This window comes from Myxocyprinus asiaticus, chromosome 19, assembly GCF_019703515.2.
Source record: "Myxocyprinus asiaticus isolate MX2 ecotype Aquarium Trade chromosome 19, UBuf_Myxa_2, whole genome shotgun sequence".
In the NCBI taxonomy this organism is placed as follows: Eukaryota; Metazoa; Chordata; class Actinopteri; order Cypriniformes; family Catostomidae; genus Myxocyprinus; species Myxocyprinus asiaticus.
The window spans coordinates 34,407,650-34,434,307 of NC_059362.1; the positions used below are offsets into that span (position 1 = coordinate 34,407,650).

General features: G+C 36.1%; 1 protein-coding gene across 1 annotated transcript in view; it reads left to right on the forward strand.

Moving 5' to 3' along the window:
* LOC127409843 (synaptosomal-associated protein 25-A-like) overlaps window positions 1–25,509 on the forward strand; it is a 52,422-nt gene extending 26,913 nt beyond the window's left edge. Inside the window, exons 2-8 of the mRNA XM_051644727.1 lie at window positions 390–533; window positions 4,135–4,176; window positions 8,763–8,811; window positions 13,773–13,890; window positions 20,261–20,380; window positions 23,669–23,813; window positions 24,011–25,509. Of these exons, the coding sequence (XP_051500687.1) occupies window positions 462–533; window positions 4,135–4,176; window positions 8,763–8,811; window positions 13,773–13,890; window positions 20,261–20,380; window positions 23,669–23,813; window positions 24,011–24,079 (615 nt within the window). The 5' untranslated portion in view covers window positions 390–461 and the 3' untranslated portion in view covers window positions 24,080–25,509. The remainder of the gene's footprint in view (window positions 1–389; window positions 534–4,134; window positions 4,177–8,762; window positions 8,812–13,772; window positions 13,891–20,260; window positions 20,381–23,668; window positions 23,814–24,010) is intronic.
* Window positions 25,510–26,658: the final 1,149 nt, after the last annotated feature.

Sequence of the window (26,658 nt, forward strand, 5' to 3'; positions counted from 1 at the left end):
GGTGTGTCCCCCTTTTGCCTAAATGACAGCATGCAAGCTGGCATGGACTCTACATGTTTTTGCAAAATATGTTGATTTATGTTGTCACAGCATGATTTGAGAATGTTCCAAAGCGCATCTTGTGCCGAAGGAAATCTGACCTATTGCCCAACAGATTTAACATGGTCAATGTCACAAATTTGCATACATTTGATTAGTGACCTAGAAATATTTCTTCTTCATTTTACATCAAAACATTTATTTGCTTCACATTTTTCAAGATATCCCCCTTAGATTATTTAAAGACTCTTTGAAGAGCAATGTAAGGGTATTAGAAATATCAATCCTGAACTCCTTTATTAAATGTTTAATATTTTTCTTTTTCCTTCCCCTTTGTCAATGTATTTCAGCTTCCCCCAGATTTCCAGTAAGTCCCACTCTTCCCAGTTGGAGACCAGCTCCACCCAGCACACCCAGCAGCCATGGCAGATGATTCGGATATGCGCAATGAGCTATCGGACATGCAGCAACGTGCAGACCAGCTAGGTGATGAGGTGAGGACATTAACGGCCTCTATTTAAACTACACTGGCAGCCAAAAGTTTGGAAAAATGTACAGATTTTGCTCTTTTGGAAAGAAATGGGTACTTGTATTCACAGAAGTGGCATTCAACTGATCACAATGTATAGTCAGGACATTAATAACATGAAAAATTACTATTACAATTTGAAATTTTTTTTTAAACTACTTCAAAGATTTCTCATCAAATAATCCTCCACGTGCAGCAATGACAGCTTTAGCAGATCCTAGTTTCTAGAGAAAGCTGTTTTTTTTTTTGCCATTTTTGACCTAATATTGACCTTAAGACATGCCAGTCTATTGCATACTGTGGCAACTCAAAAACAAACACAAAAACAATGTTAAGCTTCATTTAATGAACCAAATAGCTTTCAGCTGTGTTTGATATAATGGCAAGTGATTTTGTAGTACCAAATTAGCAATTTAGCATGATTACTCAAGGATAAAGTGTTGGAGTGATGGCTGCTGGAAATGGGGTCTGTCTAGATTTGATCAAAAATGACTTTTTTCAAATAGTGATGGTGCTGTTTTTTATATCAGTAATGTACTGACTATACTTTGTGATCAACTGAATGCCACTTTGGTGAATTAAAGTACCAATTTCCTTCCGAAACAGCAAAATCTTTACATTATTCCAAACTTTTGGCTGCCAATGCACACTCACATAAATTTTTTCCATCATAGGTTGCAAATGACTACAATCAAATCTCGCAAATAAATGTAGTACTAGCGAAATTGATGCATTGTTTTGACCACCAAATGTGCTAATTAGAGATGAACTAATATTGTTTTTGTTTTTTTCAAACTTATACAATGCAGATTATATTTAATTGCCAGATAACTGATTTTTAATTACTGTGATATTTCTGCTTTTTTTGACACAATAGTAACTAATCATTAGACTATAACAATAAAAACATAATATTCATGATGAATATTAAATTAATACAAATAAAAATAAAAATATTTATTATTTTTGTCATTATGTTTATGCAAAGTTGCTTTGCGATCCAACAGTGCACAAATGTATTTTCGTCAAACATAAATTCAGTTAAAAATATAAATCAAACTATTTATCACTTATCTCTGAATTGACTGATAATGATAAATCAAGAAGTATACTAAAATAAATGACTCTCATCTCACATTTTTTGTTTAATTTAGCATTTATTCATTTAAGTCAGCTGTTAAATTTTGTTCAGCAGAATTTACATTTGTTTTGCTCCTCACCAGATTGCTGACACTTTTAGAAGTTGTTTATTATTGCAAGGTTTTGTCATCTGCTGATTAAAGCTTGGTTGAATTGCTGGAATAGCATACATTATAACTGACTAGTGTAATTTAGGCCACAGATTTCTTTATTTTTATACAGCCTGTTCTGTGAGCTAGACTGGGACTGTGAGATGTCAGGGTCCATATGTGAATGTGTGTATGTGTGTGTCAGGTGGAGGGAGGGTTCACCTGTACCCAGCCTTACATAACGCTGCAGTATTTGCCATGTGTGTGTGTATTAGAGCTGGGGGTGGTGCAAGTGTGTGTTTGCAGCTTGATGAAGCTTCTCACTGCCACCCCACGCTATGATTCTCACAGCTGAGCAGAATATTAAAACGCAAACAGCACTCCACACTGCAAAAATACATCAAGCATTTTCATCCACAGATATCTGAATTAATAAGATCCATGATATTTGTGTGGATAATGCTATAATTTACTCAAATAAATTGCAAAAAAAAATTGTGTTGAAATGCGTTCGGAATTCTTAAAAAGATACATTTTGTCCTCATGTACTCCCCTTCATGATGTTCCAACCTGTATGACTTTATTTCTTCTGTGGAACACAAAAGGAGATGTTAGGCAATGTGTTAGTCACCATTCACTTTCAGTGTATGGAAAAAAGATGCAATGAAAGTAAATGGTAATTGAGGCTAACATTCTGCTTAGCATCTTCTTTTGGGGTTCTACAGAAGAAAGAAAGTAATACAGGTTTGGAACAAAATGAGGGTGAGTAAATTATGACAGCATTTTTCAGTTTTGGATGTCCCTTTAAAGGAATAGTTCACCCAAAAATAAAAATTCTCTCATCATTTACTCACCCTCATGCCATCGCAGATTTGTTTGATTTTCCTTCTTCTGCAGAATATAAATTAAGATTTTTAGAAAAACATCTCAGTTCTGTAGGTCCATACAATGCAAGTGAATGGTGGCCAGAACTTTGAAGCTCCAAAAAGCAAATAAAGGCAGCATAAAAGTAATCCATAAGACTCCAGAGTTTAAATCCATGTCTTCTGAAGCGATCCAGTTGGTTTTAGATGAAAAAAGACCAATATATAACTCTCTTTTCACTGTACATCTTGACAGCAGTCTCCTTGGCAATCATGATTTCAAGCTCAATTACACTTCCTAGTGCCATCTAGCGCATACGTCAAGCACAAAGAAGTGTAATCGAGCTTGGATATTGATCGTGTCTAGAGAGTGCAATGGCAAGATGTACAGTGAAAAAGGAGTTATATTTTGGTCTGTTTTTCACCCAAAACTGATTGGATCGCTTCAGACGACATTGATTAAACCACTGGAGTTTTTGGATTACTTTTATGCTGCCTTTATTTGCTTTTTGGAGTTTTAGAGTTCTGGCCACAATTCACTTGCATTGTATGGACCTACAGAGCTGAGATATTCTTCAAAAAATCGTCACTTATGTTCTGCAGAAGAAAGAAAGTCATAAACATCTGGGGTGGCATGAGGATGAGTAAATTATGATTTTTGGGTGAACTATTCCTTTAATTTTTATTTAGAAGAGAGACAAGGAGCTTACACAATTCTAGTATTTTTGTAGGGCATTGATTTTAGCTCTTCAGTTCCCTCTGAGCTGAAGAAACAAAATCTCTTCGGCCATGTCCACAGTAATACTTCTTGGGTTGATTTATCCACATTTACGCCACCCATTCCTGTTAATGAACATCAGGGTCAGAAATAAACCAGGGCTTAGGGCAAAAAATGCCACCAAAATTGACAAAAAATGCCCCAGATATTTAAAATGTGGGGACAAAAACAAAAAACAATCAAAAATATCCAACTCAACATTGGATTCCTCTTTTTTTTGTATTATTTAACATTTGATATACTTCATAATATTCTTTTCTAGGCTTATCTAATTATGGGTTTAGACACTGTAATGACCACTTTAATTAACTGATTAAATTAAAGTACTTGATATAAATGGATAAAATGTAGTGTGTTAAAAAATGTCATTGGCCTGATAAAAAAAAAAAAAAGAAATGCCCCTAAAAATAAATCCCTGGGGGCAAATCAGCTCTTAATAAGGAGTTTATTACTTTTACTGCTTCAGAGGAATTGAGAAATTCTAGCACATAAATAAAATCAAAGCAACATTTTGTACGGAGGACAAGTTCACATTTCTGTTTTTGTAGTTTGTTCAACATTTGGGTAAATGCATGCTGTATAAAATTAATTGATTGTTTATTGATTACAGTGTTTATTAGAATTTCTTGCAGTGGTCTTTATCTCTGTCATTTCCTAATGAATTCTTTTTTTAACATCTCTTTCCTCCCCCCACAGTCACTGGAGAGCACACGCCGTATGCTGCAGCTAGTGGAAGAGGTAAGAGAAAGACAGCAAAGACATTATATTTAGCTAAATTATTTCTCGCAACATTATAAAACTGCATAAGAGGAGCCTTTATTTTAGAAATGTTTAACATACAGTGGGGTCCTAGAGTCCACACTGAAAATCGGGTATTCAAATTTTTATTTAAACCTAGAAATAAATAGAAAGCTTTAGGATTTTGAAAAATGTAAAACAAAGAAACATTATGATGCAGAAGATAGAACTGAACTATTCACTCAACTTTGTTTTGCTGACAATATAATTTGAGATGGAAAAAACTAATAAATAACAAATATGCAAAATAGAAGCACTTTCCCAAGTGAACTGTATTAGGTGGTATAATCCAGGTGAACCCACTAGGAGGAAATAGGGACAAAAAAATATGAGGCATGATAACCTATCAATTATATTTGTGTATATTACTTCAACAACAACAACAACAACAACAACAACAAAGAGTATTTATGAGTTATAAATGAAATTTAAAATAATTATATGGTCAAACTGAGAAACAATAGAAGGAATGCCAATGGAAACAGATCAAGATGATGAGGACAAGGACCCTAAGATCCTTAGATCTTATAGTATATAAAATATCTTACTTTTTGCATGGGAGCATTAGTCTGCAGACAGACAGTTAAGCTAAGCACAAGATGGGCTTTCCTGATCTTGTTTATCATGGGTTGAGGGTGTGTGTGTGTGTGTGTGTGTGTGTGTGTATGTGTGTGTGAGAGAGAGAGAGAGAGAGAGAGAGAGAGAGAGAGAGAGAGAAAGGCAGAAAGGGAAAAAGTTGTGTATATCTGAGGGACAGAGAGCTGTAATGAAGTCTCCACCGAAAATCTCAAGGTCATGTTGATAATCACAGCCCATTTCTCTGCAAAGAGCACCTCCCCGTGTCCATTACTGGCAAATGTGGGACCTGATAAGTCGCCTTTGAATTGACAAATATACAAGTCGCCTCAGGATTCAGAGCCTGACAAACTGATGGACAGAGAAAACGAAGAAAGAAAGCTGGAGAGGGATGGCTGTATCAAATATGAGAGTATGATCAAGTATAGTTTGGCGCTGCTGACACAGTTGGTCTGAGATACTAGCTATGTCAGCCTAACACTTGATAGATGGCAGCCATTTTCATGTTTTTAGTTAGACCAATCAAAACTTGCAGACATCTCAGCCTTAATAAATCAGCAGTATTCCTGTGTTTGGCCGAAACAGAGGTAAATCACGTTCATTATTTATGCCAGCATCGAGTTTGTTCCAGGCTTTTACTGCTGTGTGGAAATTCAGCGTTTATGGCACAAACAAATGAATCCCCAAGGACCCATTTAGGGCAATTTGTGATCCCATCCGAAGGGAAGGGGGGTGCTGCTTCATGTCCACCTGATTTATGCAACACCAAGCCTTACAGTTATCACAAATATCGATATTACAATTTCCCTCAAACTGCAGAAGATGCATTTCCTTGAAATGTCACGCTAAACCACAACTTGTTGTATAAAGTAGCTTATTACAGTAAGTCATATCATGAAAACAGCTGAACTACTGTTATGGCACTGAAAATTTAGCTATTGCTACTGTCCCATACAGAAATCTGAAATTTGTGAATATATCCTCCAGAGACCCAAGCGTGACTGCTGTTTGCATTTTCCATTTCCCTTTTTGATTTGTAACTAGTAGCCCCTAAGAAACATGCAAACAAAAAACAAAAACAAAAAAAAGATTTTGTTTAGACCCTATAGTTTTCCTAAAAATGTATGTCCACATTTGTGGACAGTTGGACTAAGTTGTGACATTTTTAATAATACCAAGCTATAGAAAGTCAGATTTTCTTTTTTTATTATTTCATATTGTTTATTATGTTTCCAGGAGTGTTGGTTATTCATGTTTTTGAGACGTTACAGACATTACATCAGAATTTAGCATTAATAATTCTGATTCAAAGTAATGGCCAGAATCATCCAATCACTGCCAACCATGTTAAAATAAAATTTAGCACAAAACATTCTGAATCTATGTACTGATTACCATTGTCCCATGTCTGCCAAACATATTGAGTGGTCCAAACATCATCTGCAGCCTGAAACCGAATTTTTGACCAGATGTTAGGAGTGAATGCACTTGGCTGCATAGGAAAGCTATAGGATGCTCCCTTGCTCACTAATTAGGGACTTAACCTCCAGTGTGCTGTCTGTCTGCACTGCTTTCTGAACAGTTTGAAATGCACCTTATTTTCATCCTAACTCCATATACAGCCCCTGAAAGCAACATTTTCCAGGTTTTGGATGCATCCATGGATCCTCAGTGTGATAATGCACAATGAATATAGGATATTTTAAGGAAAATGACCTTATAGTCCATGTACGTGGTCATTGTGTTTAACAGTGTGCTGTTTCGCGATAAATCTATTAAATTTTTAAAATGCCAAAATGGATGAAATTAGAGACTACTCGTTTGACTCAAACAGGTTTTAATGTAAAAACGTGATGAGTTTTCTTACCAGATGTAGTTTTGTTGCTGTTTCTCCCAAAGACAAACTCAGCTGAGATCAGCACCATATTGTTTTGTCACATGACTCGGTGTGTCAAAAGGTTAACCCCTTAGTGATAGCATAGAGTCTCCTGAACTGAGATCAGTCAGTTTAGATAAAATTAAATTATGCACCACTTTTTGCGAAGCCAAAATGCAATGTCCACGCATGTGGACACGGTGTCTCAGGAAGGTATATATTATAATATTAAAATACAGTTATAATTCCTATATTTGGGTATATACTGTACACATTCAAATTCCACTATGATTTGGGAAAATACATGCTACAAATATGAAAATGGTAGTATTTTTGCTGTATTTTGAAAAATATGTTTTTTAACTAGTTCAATTGTATAGCACTTTGGCCAACAGTTGTTGTTTTTAAATGTGCTATATAAGTAAATGTGGCTGACTTACTGACTGATATGTAGCATATATGTTCAAGTATGTTCAGTAAAAACCATACATGAATTATATACGTGTTTTATATACTGGACTTCCATATATCATATTTTTGCATGGGAGTTAAGTACTCCCCAATACTGGTGTTGATGTATAACATCTGGGACACCAGTGACCAAACAGTGATGGATGAGGGCCTCCCAAAGCTTATTCTTATAGTAAAGACAATCAGTGATTCAATGAGTAATAAATTGAATGTCTTCATTCTTCATTGAGCCTCACCCCTTTGGCTCGCACCCACAGCACTGATTTATAACACTGACATGTAAAGGCCGCTATTAAATTATAAACACTTCACAGAAGACATCTATAGCAAGATCTGAATTGGAATCCCAGAGCACATCTACTGTATAGTGGTCTTTACGCCCTTGCTTTTAATACCCCCTAATAACTCTGTGTCTTATGTACGAGTGTAACTCACTTTATAAGCTTTAATACAGTGCCAGATGATTTGTTGCCTTATTAATAGCCACACCAAATTGGGCCCAATCTGTCTTCAATAAGAGGAATTAAAAAGAACTGTCCGTTCAGGTTAATGTATAATACCATAAATAAGATCACACTGTATTTGTTGCATTGCCTAAATAATGGTTTTACTCCTGCACACTTTTATTCTAACAAAACAAAGTGGATTCATTTAGGCACAATCCTACAGAATACTGCTTATTTCATTGATTGCTTTTCATACCGCTTCATTATGAACGGCATACTAGCATTCTCTTTTAATTTTGTCTAAATCTAGTTATAAATCAAACATATTCAGGGGCTGTCTGTTTCAGTTCAAAATCTGGTCAGTGAGCTCACAAAAGCCTCAACATAGATTCTCACATTAGCGCAGAGGGTGCATTTACAAACGATATTGATCAGGACTGTAATTAGCATCTCCTTTTTTGGTCTAAGAAAAAGAGAAGAAAGTTATGCAATTTCTAAGGTTTTGATTTCTGTAGTATATCTTAAAAAGAACAGGCTCAGGAGGCCTGGGTAGCTCAGCGAGTATTGATGCTGACTACCACCCCTGGAGTCACGAGTTCGAATCCAGGGTGTGCTGAGTGACTCCAGCCAGGTCTCCTAAGCAACCAAACTGGCCCGGTTGCTAGGGAGGTTGCTAGAGTCACATAGGGTAACCTCCTCATGGTCGCGATTAGGGGTCTCGCTCTCAATGGGGCGCGTGGTAAGTTGTGCGTGGATTGCGTAGAATAGCATGAGCCTCCACATGCTGTGAGTCTCCGCGGTGTCATGCACAGTGAGCCACGTGATAAGATGCGCGGATTGACTCTCAGAAGCGGAGGCAACTGAGACTTGTCCTCTGCCACCCAGATTGCGGTGAGTAACCGTGCCACCACGAGGATCTAGTAAGTAGTGGGAATTGGGCATGCCAAATTGGGGAGAATAGGGGATAATATTTTTATTTATTTATTTTTTAAGAATAGGCTTTAAATATATTGTGACTGTCCTGACAACCTTTCTCTGTAGACTAGTTCTGGAATGAATCTTGAGTTACTCTTGCTGATCTTACCTCTTTTTTTCTTTGCCCTTATGTATTTTCCACTTTCTTTTCCACCTTCTTCGCCATGGCTCTTGATGCATAGAGTAAAGATGCTGGTATCAGGACTTTGGTTATGCTGGATGAGCAGGGAGGTAAGTGTGGGTGTATTTTAGATGTTGACAGCACTATTTTTTACAGTCTTGGCACATTATAATTTAAATATTTTACATCCATAGAACAGTATTGTTAGCATTTTAAATAAAATGTCAATACAATTTGTCTTTTGTATTTTGATTTGTTAGACTTTGTAAAATACAACCATTTTGCCTCCTAAATTGTCATAAGTTAATTATCAATCAATGGATATTTTAGCTAATTCAGTTGACTAATGCATTGTCAATTACAGTAATTAATATGAAATGCTATTCAGTTTTGTTTTCCACTGCTTTCTTTGAAGTAACCCTAAATCTTTTCAGTCTTTTGCTAACACATTTTTCTCTTTAATTTTATATGCTGTCAATGAAACTGTTTTACCAAAGAAACAGGACTGGCCACTGCAACTTTCCATTTAATTTCTGCATCTAAAATATATTTACCTCATGTAGTTGCCATCATAGTTTTTAGTCCAGCTTTTTAACAATAAAATAAAGGGAGTTTAAGAAAACGAAATAATGCAACGATCGATTTAGCTGGTAATGACAAACGACACTCTTTTCCATTAACTGCACTAATACTCTTTTGTCTAATCCCTGGCCAAATTTTTAATCTGTAAAAAAGTTAAAATGGGCCATCAAAGTATCTATGAGGATGTTACTGTCTTGCTTCCATGTTAAAAGCAAATGTTAGCTTGTTTAGCTTAGTGTGATATAGTAAATTACATAATTGTCCTTGCTATAAGTATTCGCTTCATAGAGGCCCTCTGATTGGCTCCCGTGTGTGAGATCCCCTCTCTGCTAGTCTTGTCATAAGGGGGATGAGATCTTACACGTCCATCCCCTTAAACTATTGCCTAAAGCCTATTTAAATGAAACTCTCAGCTCAGAGGTAATACTAGGGCTTTGTTCACACTGCACATAAAACCGATTTGTTTTTCAAATCCTATCTTCAGGACTGACAATCTTCACTGCAAGTAATGCAATAGGATGAGTTTGTTTATACGGTGTAGTCAGTAATTACATCTACTGTACATCGGTTGCCATACTTATTGTTTCAATGTCAGCAAAATGCCAAGAGGCAATATTTACCTTTTAGTTAAAAAAAAGTAAAAATTGTGCATCTGTTAATATTTATCATGACATATCACTGCGGTGCTGAACTGCATACCACATGAGACAAAATAAGAACTGGAGACATTATTGTATCTATGTGTTCATGCATATGCTGTGTCCAAAAACACTCTGTTGTTTGCCTATTCACCATTCAATACATAGTGAATGCTACATGTGAGAGAAAAAGAGTGAATTCTGACAAAGACTACTGTGTTTTGTGTTGACGTGACACACGTTGTGTCCTGAATGACTAATAAAACAATTTCTACTTTTCTGACCATTCAGACTGAAACACATTTCTAAAAATTGGATTTTAATTGGATTTCAAACCACATATGGGAGACCGGGGATAGTTGTCACACTACTCCAGTAAATATTTCTCAGTGTAGGTTCTCAGTGTATTTTTGGAAGGGAATTTCTTCATAGCTACATACCTTTAAGTCCTAGCTAAAAAAAAGCTATTAACCATTTTACCGTTCTTGCCCAGGAAAAAAAAAAATACAGTTCATTAAACATGTTTTATGACATCTTATATCACACTACATGGGGTAAGTTGTCACAGTGGAACCTGCTACTAAACCAGTGGTGGAGGTTTCATGTGAACATTGTGGGGTGGCAGGGAAACGTGTCCCCACCATTACAACCATCAAAACAAAATCTACAATCTATGCCTGCATTGAAAAGCCTATTATAGACTTTTCAGTCACACTTTAAAAGTTACACAATTTCAAGGCTAACACGATTAATGAAATAACAAAAAATGGAAAAGATAACATAAAAAAATATCACAACATTGTTTTGGCCAACAAATATTGTAATTAATAAATTGTAGAAATTTATGACGTTTAGAACACACGACAACCTGATAAAAATGTGACATCATCCCCCAACCTGACTTTTAAGAAAAATACTTTTTTCCTAAGAACACATTTTAACCTGTAGGTATAAATCTGCCTTCATAATATAGTTGACCCTTGCCTTAATGTATGCCAGTGCAGTTTAATTATATTTGCTTGTTTACCCAAAAAATATTGTGATAGTAAAAATTTACTTTGGAGAGTAGATGTCACAATAATTGAACTAGGTGTTTGAAACCAATATAAAACCTCTGCTAGAGAAAACACACATTTGCACAATTGGATTTTTAAATTCCAAATCTAATAGTTTCTGAGATATAGCCTTTGTGTCAACTTCCTCGTGTGACAACTAGCCCTGTATATTGTTTGGCTCATTTGTAAAAATCACATTTCATGCATTTTATTTTTTGCTGTTCAGGCTACAAACAACTAAACAGATTTCAGTTGGATATGCCAAAAAATCGCATTATGCTGCCTGTGTGAACAAAACCTAAGCTTTTCTTTCTCTTTGACGTGAGTCTTTCTAGTGTTGTCATGGAATATAATTTAAATTCTTGTTTTTAAATTAGAATATATAGAATTTTTTTTTTCACAAAATGAAACAATAAACAAACAAACAAACAATTAAAGCATCATTGAATGCCAGGGATTAAACAAAATGAGCTAATGTGGTAGGCTTTTTTCCCCCTCAAACCATTCTCAGTTTGCCTCACTCTTCACTGTGACTAATACCTTCACTAAACCTCTTAACAATATCGAACACACCCTGTCTGCACGACAAAACGCCAGACTGGATCACCACAGGTCACCCAGCACCTCAGCCATATCATCCTCTAACCACACAGAGGCAAACAAACTATGAGCTACACCCTCTTTCATTGTACAGAGGAGAAAAGAAGCCTGTCTGCTTCCAAAAATGAGTCAACAAGCTGCAACCCCTAAGCTTTGGGAGAGATCAGGGCAGTCTTTATTCTGCACCAAGGTCTAATTAAAGAGGCAGATCTCTGAACTGCCGCCCTCCTGCAGCAGACCCTGTATGAGTCTGCTACTGGCTGTTGGGATCAAATTCAAAGCAAGCTTGAACTGCCTTTAGCTTAGTCCACAATGACTTCATCCACTTTTCCAAGCATTAAATGTTAAAGGGATAGTTCAATTAAAAATGAAATTTCTGAAATCATTTACTCACCTTCATGTTGTTCTAAGCTTTTATAACTTTCTTCTATAGAATGCAAAGGTGAATTTTTGAAGAATATCCTGGCCTCTTTTCCATATAATGAAAGTGTTAAAACGTACCATAAAAGTATCCTAAAAATAGTCCATACAACTTATATTCCAAGTCCTCTGAAACCATACAATAACAGATCAAAATCTTCATTTTTCACTGATAATTTTCTCCTTCGGTGGGCTATTAAAGGAATATTCCGGGTTCAATACAAGTTAAGCTCAATCATTTTTGGCATAATGTGAATTACCACAAAAATGTATTCCGACTCATCCATCCTTTTCTTTAAAAAAAGCATAAATCTGGGTTCAGTGAGGCACTTACAATGGAAGTGAATGGGGGCCAATCTGTAAATGTTAAAATACTCACTGTTTCAAAAGTAGTCACAAGACATAAACAATAAATGTGTTAACATGGTTTTAATATGATAAAATCACTGACTAACCTTTTCTGTGTAAAGTTATATCCAATTTTACAACTTCGTTGCCATGACAATGTAAAAATGATGATTTAAACAACTTTATAGCTAAAATAATACATGAGTTTTAACAGAAGAATTAATGCAATGCTTTTATAAAATTATAAGCTTCACATTTCTGCTTTTAAACCCTCAAAAAACTGGCCCCCATTAACTTCCATTGTAAGTGCCTCACTGTAACCTCGAATTAAGCTTTTTTTTTTTTTTTTTGTGGTTATCAACATTATGCCAAAAATCCTGTTGATTGAGCTTAATTTGTATTGAACATGGAATAATACTTCAACCGCTATTACCAGTTGCACTGAACCAGTTTGATTCATTAACAAATCTCAGACCAGTTTTATGAACTGGATCAACCATTGAAAAGGTCCAATTCAAAAGAACGATTTGTTCATGAATCAAACATTTCTACTTTTCTTATTAATTCTCATGAATGCGCCAATTACAGCTAGGGCAGATATCAAGATTTTCAGTGAATAAGGACTTACATTTCTGTCAGAATATAACACACTATTCATTGGCTAATTGTTAATGAAACCTTAAAATGCTTTTTTTTTGTTGTTGTTTTTTTTTTTAACCTTGACAGCCCCAGTCCTCATTCAGTTACACTATATGGATAAAAGTGGCCAGTATATTATTCAAAAATGTCCCTTTTGTGTTCCACAGAAGCAGTAAAGTAATTTGGGATGGGAACAGGAAATGAAGCTGAGTAAATAATGACAAAATTTTCATATTTGGGTGAACGATTCCTTTAGTGCATCTTTAAATACTGAATGTATTTCTGAAAATTTTGATATTTTAACACTTTTCTAACTCTTTTTTGCATCTAGGTCCATTTTAATGCATGCATCCCCTCTAGATGCATATAGCAATTGCACATTCCAGTTCAGCAGTGCTCATTTCTCATATATTGTTGAAAAGGGGCCAATCAAATTCATTCCACTGCTGTCATCCCTTTGTTCTGACCAGAACAACTCGATCGTGTTGAAGATGGCATGAACCATATCAACCAAGACATGAAGGAGGCCGAGAAAAATTTAAAAGATTTAGGGAAATGCTGTGGCCTTTTCATATGTCCGTGTAACAAGTAGGTATTGACCATGTGACGGAAGGGTCTTACGTATGTGGTGGCGTCTGTTTTTTTTTTTTTTTCCTTTTTGATTTTGGTTTCCTTTTGTCACAGTGAGTGTCTGAAGTTTTTGTCTTCTCTTCTTTGTCCTCTCTTTCCTCCTTCCTTTATTTTCCTGCTCTCGTTCTGTGGGGGATAAATTACTTGTTGTTTAATCAGAGCAACTGGAGCGCATCGAGGAAGGAATGGACCAAATCAATAAGGACATGAAGGATGCAGAAAAGAATTTGAACGATCTAGGAAAATTCTGTGGTCTTTGTTCCTGTCCATGTAACAAGTAGGTGCTGCTTGCCTGCCTGCCTGCCTAAAAGTAAGCCATTTATAGAGGCCTCATAGCGGCCTGTTGATCTAGTCAGGAGCGCCCAGATGATTCCATGATCCTAAGTAAAGTTTGAACCCCAGATAAGCCAGTAAGCATGAGGCATGGTCACACATGCTCACAGAAGTATAGCAGCACGATTGCCTTTGCTCTGGGACCTTGATACACAGTTAGCTATGAAGTAAGGCATGCTGCAAAACCCAACGCCAAGCCTACAGCCATAATATCCTTTATCAAAACCGCATGCTAAGATTAGTAGGCTTACTTCAGGGGCCAAGGTCTTAATGAACACTAAATCCAACTTTCAAAACTGCATGGATGTGCCAAAGTTGAGCAATAAACAAACAAAATACAAATTAGTAAATAGATTCTTAAACGGATAGTTCACCCACAAATGAAAATTCTGTCATCATATACTCACCCTCATGTTGTTCCAAACACACATGAGTTTCTTTCTTCCATGAAACACAAAGGAGATGTGAGGTAGAATGTTAGCCTCAATACCATTCACTTTCATTTATTCGTTTATCTATAATGAAAGTGAATGGTGAATGAGGATGTCATTCTGCCTAATACCTGTTTCTGTGTTCCACAGAATAAAGAAAGTCATATGGTGTTTGGACAATATGAGGGTGAGTATATGATGACAGAATTTTCATTTGTGGGTGAACTATCCCTTTAATACTAATTATTTTTAAATTTGATATCCTCTGGTGAGCTCTAGTTCTTTTAAATTACACTTAAATTCAAATATAGAATATTTGTTCAACCAATCAACTTTAGTTATGTATAATGGGTAGCCTATACTAAAAAGACCAAGATCTTCTATAGTAACATAAGGAAGCACACACTACCTACAGGCAGGGCCATAACAAGTCCGCCTTTATCGCATTTCAAGCCTTTATTCAGAAAAGTACTGCATTCAGTGCCTTTACTATATTAAAGAACCAAAGAGGACCATTATATTTGTGACCTTGTCATTTTATTATATATTATAATAAAATAACCTGTGACCCCCCATCCCCAAAATGGTTTGGTCCCCCCCAATGTTCAAGACATGGTTACGGCCTTGCCTACAGGTCTATTTATTTTTTTGCAACTTTGAAAGCACATCCATCAATGCTACCTGTATGACTGCAGTAGCATGTCCCTGAATGCCAAATGCATGCTTATGCATCTCTTGCTAATGATATTGACATTGCTGCTACCTGTTAAATGATAATGCACAGTATCTATAGTAACAATGCTGATGACCAACTCCATTATGAAAGTAACTCAGATGATGCAACATTTTCAAGCCTGTGCTCTCTGAGTGGGCAGGGATGGTTTGGCAGAGTACAGGACACAGAGTTCGGAGTTTTTAGCGGAGAGAGTCAATGCTTTTGCTGGTTCCCCAAGGGGAGCAGATCTAGGTCAGGCAGAGAAAGATACAGTGGCGATATCCCTGGCTGATGCTGTGGCACAAATGAGCATGAACCCGAGCATATCATCGGGTAGTAGATTTTTAGGTCGGATTGTGCAGTTCACATTGAACTCATTTCATACAGTAGCTGTGTCAAAGCACTGAGGCGGGTTTTAACTAGGGTTGTAAGTTACAGTCCTTTGAAGTCAAATAGCTTTCAGATTTCTCATTTAAATTACATATAATGTAAATATATATATATATATATATATATATATATATATATATATATATATATATATATATATATATATATTCTGTTTTACAGTTTGAAAGCAAAATACATAAAGGGTTCAAAAGTCTAAGTCCACTTGTGAAAATGCTTCGGTTTTGCATTTTAAACATTTTAATAAAAAAATAAAAAAATAAAGATTTTTGCTATTTTTTATTTTTTATAAAACATAATTATAAATTATATTTGCTAACACTTTACAATAAGGTTCCATTTGTTAACATTAGTTATAACATTAGTTAACATGAACTAACAATGAACAATACTTTTACAGCATTTATTAATCTTAGTTTTCAACATATAGTAATACATTTTTAAAATCTAACATTGTATATGTTAATATTAGTTAATGCACTATGAACTAACATGAATTAACAGTGAACAATTGTTTTTTTTTATTTATTTTTTTATGAACTAACAAAGATCAATACATTCTGTAAAAAAATACATTGTTCATTGTTAGTTCATGATACCTAATGCATTAAAGGGATATTGCACCCAAAAATGAAAATTCTTTCATCATTTACTCACCCTCATCCCATCCCAGATGTGTATGACTTTCTTTCTTTTGCTGAACACAAACGAAGATTTTTAGAAGTATTTCTCAGCTTTGTTGGTCCATACAATGCAAGTGAATGGTAACCAAAATTAAGTCCCAAAATGCACATAAAGGCAGCATAAAAGTAAGTCCAGTGGTTAAATCTATATCTTCTGAAACTATATGACGTGGGTGAGAAACAGATCAATATTTAAGACTGAGTAAAATCAATGTTTTCACTATAAATTCTTCTCACTGCCTAGTAGGTGGTGATATGGCACAAAGAATGCAAATCATCAAAAACAAAAGAAGAATGTGAAAGTGAATATGGAGATTTATAGTAAAAAATAAAATAAAAAAAACTTAAATATTTATCTGTTTCTTACCCACACCTATCATATCAATTCTAAAGATTTAACCATAGGAGTCACATGGATTACTGCCTTTATGTGTTTTTGTACAACCCCAATTCCGAAAATGTTCGGACAGTATGAAAAATGCTAATAAAAACAAGAATGAGTGGTTTGTAAATTATAATCACCCTTTGCTATATTGAAAGCTCTTCAACTACACATTATATGATGTTTTACCCTATGAATTTCATATATATATATATATATATATATATATATATATATATATATATTTTTTTTATTATTTATTTTTTTTATTATGTACAGTAATTTCAAATCAGATGATGGTAACACGCTCCAAAAAAGTCGAGTGTTTACCACTGTGAAACATCATCATTTCTTCTAATAACACTTATTAAGCAATTGGGCACTGAAGATACAAGTTTGTTACATTTAGAAAGTGGAATTTCCCCCCATTCATCCATTTTGTAGGTCTTTAGCTACACAATAGTACGTAGTCTTCGTTGCCATCTAATGCGCTTAATAATGCACCACACATTCTCAATTGGAGACAAGTCAGGACTGCAGGCAGGCCAATCTATCACCCGCACTCTCTGCTTACACAGCCATGCACTTGTATTTGTTCATATCTGTCTGTATTCATGGTGTTCTCACTGATGTGCGAGTTACCCATGCCATGGGCACTGACACACCCCTGGCCCATACAGACATTGGCTTTTGGACCTGATGCTAATAACAGCTTGGATGGTCCTTTTCCTCTTTGGCCCGGATAACACGACAGCTGTGTTTTTCAAAAACTGTTTAAAATGTGGACTCTTCGGACCAAAAACACAATTGCCTCACCTGTTTAACATCTTCTGTTTCACATCGCCTTGTTATTTCAACTCGTCAAATTGTTATTAGTCTAAAATTGCCTGTCTCAATTTTTTTGGAGCGTGTTGCAATCATCTGATTTGAAATGACTGTACATTAAAAAAAAAAAATGAAATTCACAAGGTAAAACATCATATAATGTGTAGTTGTAGTGCTTTCAATATAGCAAAGGGTGAATATAATTTACAAATCACACCTTTTTGTTTTTATTAGCATTTTTCATACTGTCCCAAGTTTTTCGGAACTGGGGTTATAGCTTCAAAATTTTGTTCACTATTCACTTGTATTGTATGGACCTGCAGAGCTAAAATATTCTTCTTAAAATCTTTGTTTGTGTTCAGCAGAAGAAAGAAAGTCATACACATCTGGGATGGCATTATGGTGAGTAAATGATGAGAGAATTTTCATTTTTGGTTGAACTATCCATTTAACTAATGTTAACAAATGGAACCTTATTGTAGTGTTACCTTATATTTTCAGAATAATTTGAGGCAAAAGTTACATTTAATTTTTGCATGTGGTATGTCCACTTTTTGCTTTAATGAAAGCATGCATTTGAGCTGGCACGAACTCCACAAAAACCTGATGATCCATGTTATCCCAGCTTATTTCATTAGTTTCATTAGCTTATTTCATTAGTGACCTTTGAAAGTGCAGAATCTTATATATGTTTGCTTCCCTGTACAGTGACTTGAATATAGAGGGGAAAAAGATGATATTAATGGTTCTTACTATCAGTATTTTTGATAGTGTTTGCCAGTTTGAGTTTTAACAGCTCCTTCACATTATATAAAGCTTAGCATGCTGTTCAAAGAGAGACAGCCGGGGGAATCGTAGCTTTAGTCCATCTCTATAAATAATACTGCAGTGGGAGGCTTGGCCATCTCGGTTTAGATAAATAAATAAAAATATTTGAACTAAAATCCATATCAGCAACCCACAGCCAGTACAACACAGCAGATAAATAAAACATACTGGCTCAGTTATGCAAAAGATGCAATCAAGATTCATGTTTAGGTGTATGATTTTCTTGCCGATCTAAAAAATGAATACTTGGCTGTCATATTGAAAGCCTGTTACAAGAAACTGCCTACAGTAGCAGTTATGATTTTACTTTTAATCATATGAATACTGCTGTTCAACTCAACCTCAACTCTGGCCTTTATGATCAGTACAGCCCATTGCCATGTCTACAACAATAAATAGTAATAATCCATGTGGCAGGGCAGAGGGCAGGGCCGGGTCGTGATTCTGCACACCTGGATTAAGCCCGAGAGGGATAAGGCCGACCGGTGACGGCAGTGCGAGAGAGAGAAAGTTACGACAGCTGTATGATACCTGTGTGTGTTTGTCTTTTTGGTTAAGTTCATTATTAAAATATTATTTATATTGTCAAGCTGGTTCTCGCCTCCTCCTTTCCATTGAACTGTGTTACAATCCAAAATAGGTTGTTGTCATATTTGACAAGACTGCATATGTTGTGGATAATTGCCGTGTAAGAGAGGCTACAATTAGCAATAATTGATAGTTTTATTCATTTGTAGCTCTGGGCCTAATCCAAACTGATACTCTTATAGGTGATTTGATCTGTCATTGTCTGCTCTTACATAACAATAATCATCTTAACGAAACCTAATATGTGAAGTAAAAGGTGGCCAATGAAAGCGCGAGATAGGATGTTGTTTTCCTCCCTCCAGTTTCTTTTCTTTTGAAGTTATTTGCACTTGTGTCCACTGCTGTGGCAGTCCTGTTACTCTGTGTTGTCTGTCACCAAGGCCTGTGCTCTTTGTTATTTGTCATCATTTGAGAGGGGGGACAGCTCATATGTTGTGGGGAGGAAGGGAGTGAGTGGGGGCAAGCAGTTCAACAGAGGGGAATACAGAAGTCCCATTTCTTTTTGTTTGGAAATGACTGTCCACCTCTGTCCCCCATTTTCAGTCTTTTTAGAAAACTGTGTGTCTCAGCATATAGTATATGTATGTTATACACTGAAAAATAATCATTTTCTTAATCAGTATTTTTGTCTTGTTTTCCAGTAAAAATATTGAAACATCCCTAATGCAGATACATGTACTTGAAAATTGAGAGAATCACAGAATATACAGTATCTCAAATTTAGTATTAGTTAACTACATTAGTTAACATGAACTAACAGTGACCGATACTTTTACAAAATCTATTACTTAAATGTTATTTTCAACAAAAATTTCAAAAATGTATAAGTTAACATTAGTTAATGTATTATAAACTAACATGAACTAATATTGAACAATTGTATTTTTTAGAAATTAACATTAACAAAGATTAATAAATGCTGTTAAAAAGTATTGTTCATTGTTAGTTCATGATACCTAATGCATTAACTAATGTTAACAACTGGAACCTTACTAAAAAGTGTTAGCCGTTTATTTACTTACCCAATTGGCAAATCGTTTTTTTTTCTTTCTTTTTTTCTTCTTATTTTAAACATTAATCTCGCTCAGTTTTGTTACATATATGGTTTAAAAAAAAAAAATGCAAATGGGCTTCAATTAATACATTTTAAAAAACTTAATTCAAGATATTCTCTGACAACAAATCTGAATATCTTATGCAATTTTACTTATCTATCTTGTTTGATAGATATTTTTACTGGAATTCTAGATATTGAAAAATGCTAACTAAGAAAACATTTTGCAGTGTTTGTCTGCAGGATGTAACATAACAAATAAAGCCTGTGTGAGTTGAATGAGCCCATCCCTGTTATGCTTGCCTGGTACTCCATGTTTTGATGTTGATCTTTGCACACACTGCTGCTAAATGGAAGTGTCCGGTTACATAGTGCTCACACTTCCCCTGCCTCTGTACAGAATGAAGAGTGGAGCCAGCAAGGCCTGGGGAAACAACCAGGATGGAGTAGTAGCAAGCCAGCCTGCCCGTGTGGTGGATGAGCGTGAACAGATGGCCATCAGTGGAGGCTTCATCCGCAGGTGAGAGGCCCTGGATTCCAGTACACTCGGTCGAAAGGTTTAGCTGGTAATGTGCAGAGAGATTCAGTTGTGTAGCCAAAAGGTTAAACAAATCTGGTTTAGACAGCTGTGTACGTTCATCTCTTGGTGTTTGTTTACTTAATATGCATAGATAACCCATGTGAATGCAGATGAACGCTTGGTTCATGCTTAGTCTGACTTTAAAACCCCATGTATTCAAAGTGAGAGTTTTGTGGCTTTTAGTCCATGTCTATTAGCTTTGAGGTCATAGCTACTGTAGAGTCAGCCTGATCTCATGAAAATATGTGTCTGTGATGACATTTTGGCAAAGTTACTTTACAAAGTTAATTACATGTATCGTGGCAGTTTCAAGGTGAAATGACCACTGTGTGGCGCTAAAAGCGAGTTAAATTATTTTCCCAAACAGATGAGGTTTTTAAGGTTAATGCTCTATCGAGTAGATAAAAAAAAACCTCCCTAACCTAAACCTTAAACCTAAACCTAACCCATAGTGTAATAAAAAGCAAATGTGAGATGAAAAAGCTCAACCATGTCGCTGAAGCATCCACATCATTTTGTGGTGCTACTATGACACTTCTGGCTTACAAACGTCATCTTGCGTGGTCTTCAGGACTTGTAAAACTTGCAAAACCAGTTGAGCTACCATGCAACTTGATCATGCATGAATAAGCTTGTAAATGTGGTTGGTTATGTAATGAAAATGTTAAAATAAAGGCTGTTGATCGATTACAATTTTTAATCAAATGAATTACATGGTATGCCAATTAATTAATTGAATTAATCACAATTAATCACATATGTAAATTTTAGCTGAGAAAACCCCTCAAAAATAGCAATAATTCAAAATATATTATGATTAAATAATTATAAAAAGTTATGGTTAAATATATACACTATATTGCCAAAAGTATTCGCTCACCCATCCAAATAATTGAATTCAGGTGTTCCAATCACTTCCATGGCCACATGTGTATAAAATGAAGCACCTAGGCATGCAGACTGCTTCTACAAACATTTGTGAAAGAATGGGCCGCTCTCAGGAGCTCAGTGAATTCCAACGTGGTACTGTGATAGGATGCCACCTGTGCAACAAGTCCAGTCGTGAAATTTCCTCGCTACTAAATATTCCACATTCAACTGTCAGTGGTATTATAACAAAGTGGAAGCGATTGGGAATGACAGCAACTCAGCCACGAAGTGGTAGGCCATGTAAAATGACAGAGCGGGGTCAGCGGATGCTGAGGCACATAGTGCGCAGACGTCGCCAACTTTCTGCAGAGTCAATCACTACAGACCTCCAAAGTTCATGTGGCCTTCAGATTAGCTCAAGAACAGTGCGTAGAGAGCTTCATGGAATGGGTTTCCATGGCCGAGCAGCTGCATCCAAGCCATACATCACCAAGTGCAATGCAAAGCGTCGGATGCAGTGGTGTAAAGCACGCCGCCACTGGACTCTAGAGCAGTGGAGACACATTCTCTGGTGTGACGAATCACGCTTCTCCATCTGGCAATCTGATGGACGAGTCTGGGTTTGGCGGTTGCCAGGAGAACGGTACTTGTCTGACTGCATTGTGCCAACTGTGAAGTTTGGTGGAGGGGGGATTATGGTGTGGGGTTGTTTTTCAGGAGCTGGGCTTGGCCCCTTAGTTCCAGTGAAAGGAACTCTGAATGCTTCAGCATACCAAGAGATTTTGGACAATTCCATGCTCCCAACTTTGTGGGAACAGTTTGGGGATGGCCCCTTCCTGTTTCAACATGACTGCACACCAGTGCACAAAGCAAGGTCCATAAAGACATGGATGAGCGAGTTTGGTGTGGAAGAACTTGACTGGTCTGCACAGAGTCCTGACCTCAACCCGATAGAGCACCTTTGGGATGAATTAGAGCGAAGACTGCGAGCCAGGCCTTCTCGTCCAACATCAGTGTCTGACCTCACAAATGCGCTTCTGGAAGAATGGTCAAAAATTCCCATAAACACACTCCTAAACCTTGTGGAAAGCCTTCCCAGAAGAGTTGAAGCTGTTATAGCTGCAAAGGGTGGGCTGACGTCATATTAAACCCTATGGATTAAGAATGGGATGTCACTTAAGTTCATATGCGTCTAAAGGCAGGTGAGCGAATACTTTTGGCAATATAGTGTATATATATAATAAAAAATTATTCAGATAATTAAAATGCATTACATTATTGTGACAGATAAGTAAACACTGATAAGACAAAAGAAATTTGGCTTTAGAATACAATATATTGTATATTTCCATATTATTGAACATAAGCCTATTATTGGCCTACAGTTTACAGCAATCCATTTTGCAATTGAATTCGTCAATCAGTCCGAGATTTATTATAAGGGCTTTTCTAAGGACACATCAATGTACACATGTGTCAGACCTGCGCTTTTGGAGAGTCTCATTTTTTTTGCATCACGTCATAAACATACCATTTTTAGGTTGCTGTGTCAAGTTAAACATAGTTTGAAAGTTAGAAAAACACGTACTGAGATCCATGTGTTCAGATTTGTGTTTCATAAAGCTACGTTTGAAAGCAAGAACGTGTTCTTGTCTTGTCTGCTGTGGGTAAGTGTGGTTTGTTCTCTGTATAAGCTGCGCGTTGCCTGTACAGCTGAAGTTTCGCTTACTGCCCCTTGGAGAAAACAGTTGGTACTTCAAGCTTGAATCGCTCCGATGGTAGGAATATTTCTTATTCCGGTCTGGGGACATGATTAATTGTGTACATTTTTTTAACGCATTATTTTTTATAGAATTAATTGCACTGAATTAACACGTTAAATCGACAGCCCTAGTTAAAATGTATTGCCTTACAAGTCGCCATACAAAGAGCTGTAGTAAAAGTGTTTTGATGTCATAAGAAAGCATTGTGTGAGGAACAGAGTGAAAAGTTTGTGTTTATAAACTGATAACCTGCAGTTTTACTCGTGATTTGTGTGAAAGTGAATAAAAGTCATTTTAGTGCCTCTAGTGATTATTTCACCAGGAAACTGCTGCAATACGTACAACAAACAACGTAAAAAGATTTCAACATTTTTCAAATTCTATGAGACCAGGTCGGCTAGTGTATTCCTAAACTTGACTAAATTCACTATGCATGGCAGGTAATGGACCAAAAATATTGATGCACTACACAGATTTCTGCCCAATCAAATGTTTTCTAGAATGAGATTGTCCCTCTTTTAACACGGAAAATAGTAGTGTGCTTGAATGGACTTCAATGCGACAGCTACATTCCATCTTGTTCTTTTGGGTTCAGGGTAACAGATGACGCCCGGGAAAATGAGATGGATGAGAACTTAGAGCAGGTGGGAGGCATCATTGGTAACCTGCGCCACATGGCCCTTGATATGGGCAATGAGATTGATACCCAGAACCGCCAGATCGACAGGATCATGGAGAAGGTATGGATTGGCTCTCAAGGCCAGTTTGCATTGTTGGATTTTGTAATGATGAAACACACAGTCCGGAATCCTAGATATATTATAATTGCCGTTTTAACAAACTAAAATGTAATCATAAAAGCTGAAAGGTTTGGAATTAATGAATAAATCTGTGCTAATAAAGCGCTCTTTTAACAACACATCTTTGCTCCCACTAGGCTGATTCCAACAAGACCAGGATTGACGAAGCCAACCAGAGGGCCACAAAGATGCTCGGCAGTGGCTAAGCCTCTGGTCAGCCTGCTTTTACCAACCGTGCAGTTTGTCAAAAAGGCAATGCGCTTATCATGGTATTTACCTTCTAGGTTTGCACACATGCACATATCACCCGGCCCCCATTGTAAATGTTGTTCTATGTGTCGTATGTCAGCTTTTTCAATGATTGTCCTCGTAAATTATTTCTTATACTCGGTATCATTCTTTCCAAAGGTTGTATATAGTGCTGACTCGATGGCTCTTGCTCACTTGTGAAGTTTTTATTGTATTTATCAGCTATATACATATACATATATGTATGTATGTATACGTATACCTGCTTGTATATGTATACATATATATGTGCATATATATATATATATATAAATTTTTGCTGAAGGAAATATATAATAGGAATGCTATACAAGCTGTCTTTTCTTTTTTCTATCTCAGTATTGTCTTGGTAAAACTGTGTCATACCACACTGCTACTGTCATGCTCCTTATTTTGATGTTGTCATGACAACATGAAGAATGGGAAAAAAGATTGTGTAAATGATACTAATACAACATGCTCTTACAATCAATATCCTTGGTTCATATCCCTCATCACAGCCATAATCAGTTACTGTTTAGACAATGTGCAACTAGATTCTGTAGCTGTAGTAGTAAAAACATTGCATTCCAAGTGATGTGAATTGTGCGTTATGCATGACAAATGGTAGATTTTAGCGTCTTATAAATAAAACTTGTTTTAAAAAGATGATAAAAAAAAATTATAATCATGGCAGTAGCAAAATTGACAAAAGCATGCTCAGTATTAGGACACAGTGGAACGTTCCATATTACTGCAAGTTTGCAATAGTGCCACCATTTCAGTAAATATATATTCACAGACTGTGACCTTTGATGTAAAATAATGCAAAAGTGACTTAAAGAGCAAAATAACGGTGGTGTGCCTGTCCTGCAAAAATGACTTGTTTTCTAAAAGTGAATATGCAGTTTGGTGTAGAAAATGTTCTTGAAAGGTGGGGACTGGTTGTTTACTGTATCATAGGTTTTGGATGCTCTGAAAAAAAGATATAAATAATCATTTGCAATGTAAAGCAAAGACATATTTCTGAGAGACCTTACTTTTATAAGAAGACTGTATCCTGTTAGTTTACTTCCCCCATGTGGTTTGTTATTGGTAAAAAATTATAATAATCCATAACAAAAAAAATGTAAACAAAAGGGTTTTTTGTTGCTTCTGTACTTAGAGCTATGCACACCAAATCACTAAGATGTTGAATAGTTATGATAAGAAGTCAAATAAATACCTTTCCTGAATGACACATAGGTTAAACTGTGAGATTGATGTCCTCAACGCATGTAATATTAAAACTCCCTCTGTATCCTGTCTGTCTGTGAAGTGGTTGACATTTTGTAGCTAGCTGAAATGATTAAAAATAATAAACCCCTAACCGCTGTTGGTTTCATTATTGCCTTAAAATAACTTACCAACTCTTCTGAATCACTTGACATAGCTGGTTATTGGAAGAACAACCAGAGAGCCTACTGGCCAAACTTTAAGTTTTATTTTTTTATCACATGCATTAAATCAGTAGTACATTGTCACAGTGATTGGGGTCTCTTAGTCTCCAAACCAAACATGAGGGTTAAAGGGATAGTTCACCCAAAAATGAAAATTCTCGCATTATTTACTCATCCTAATGCCATTCCAGATGTGTATTACTTTATTTCTTCTGCTGAACATAAATGAAGATTTTTAGAGGAATATCTCATCTCTCTCGGTCCATTAAATGCAAGTGAATGGTGGCCAGAACTTTGAAGCTTCAAAAAGGACATAAAGGCAGCATAAAAGTAACCCATATGACTCCAGTGGTTTATTACCATCAATTCTTCTCCCTGACCAGTAGGTGGTGATATGCATGAAGAATATGAATTGCCAAAAACAAAAGAAGAGAAAGTTGAGATTTATGGTAAATGGTCCTTAAATATTGATCTGTTTCTCACCCACACCTATCATATCGCTTCAGAAGACATGGGTTAAACCACTGGATCTGTATGGATTATTTCTATGCTGCCTTTATATGCTTTTTGGACCTTCAAAGTTCTGGCCACCATTCACTTGCATTGAATGCACCTACAGAGCTGAGATATTCTTCTAAAAAGAAGAAAGAAAGTCAAACACATCTGGGATGGCATGATAGAATTTTTGGGTGAAATATTCCTTTAATGTGAAAGTACTGTACTGTATATCCTTTATTGTAATGGCTTAGAAAATGCCACCAAATGCTATAAGACAGAACTCATGGTTTGGAGTAAATTGCTTTCAGATCACCCTGTATGCAGTTTGTCCTGTCTGTTTGGGGTGGTGCCCAGGAAGTGTTGATTAATGAAGATGAATTGCTGCTGTCATAAAATAATCAAGATACATCATCCTAATTTACTTCCATTAGGCAAGAACAACAACATGTTAATATTGCTGATGCTTCACACAAACAGCAAGATGTCTTAAATTTAACCAAAAACTGTAATTCATGAAACACTTTCAGTCTGTTCATAGTTCACAAGTATATAAGAGCAAAAGATAATCACATGTGCTTTCA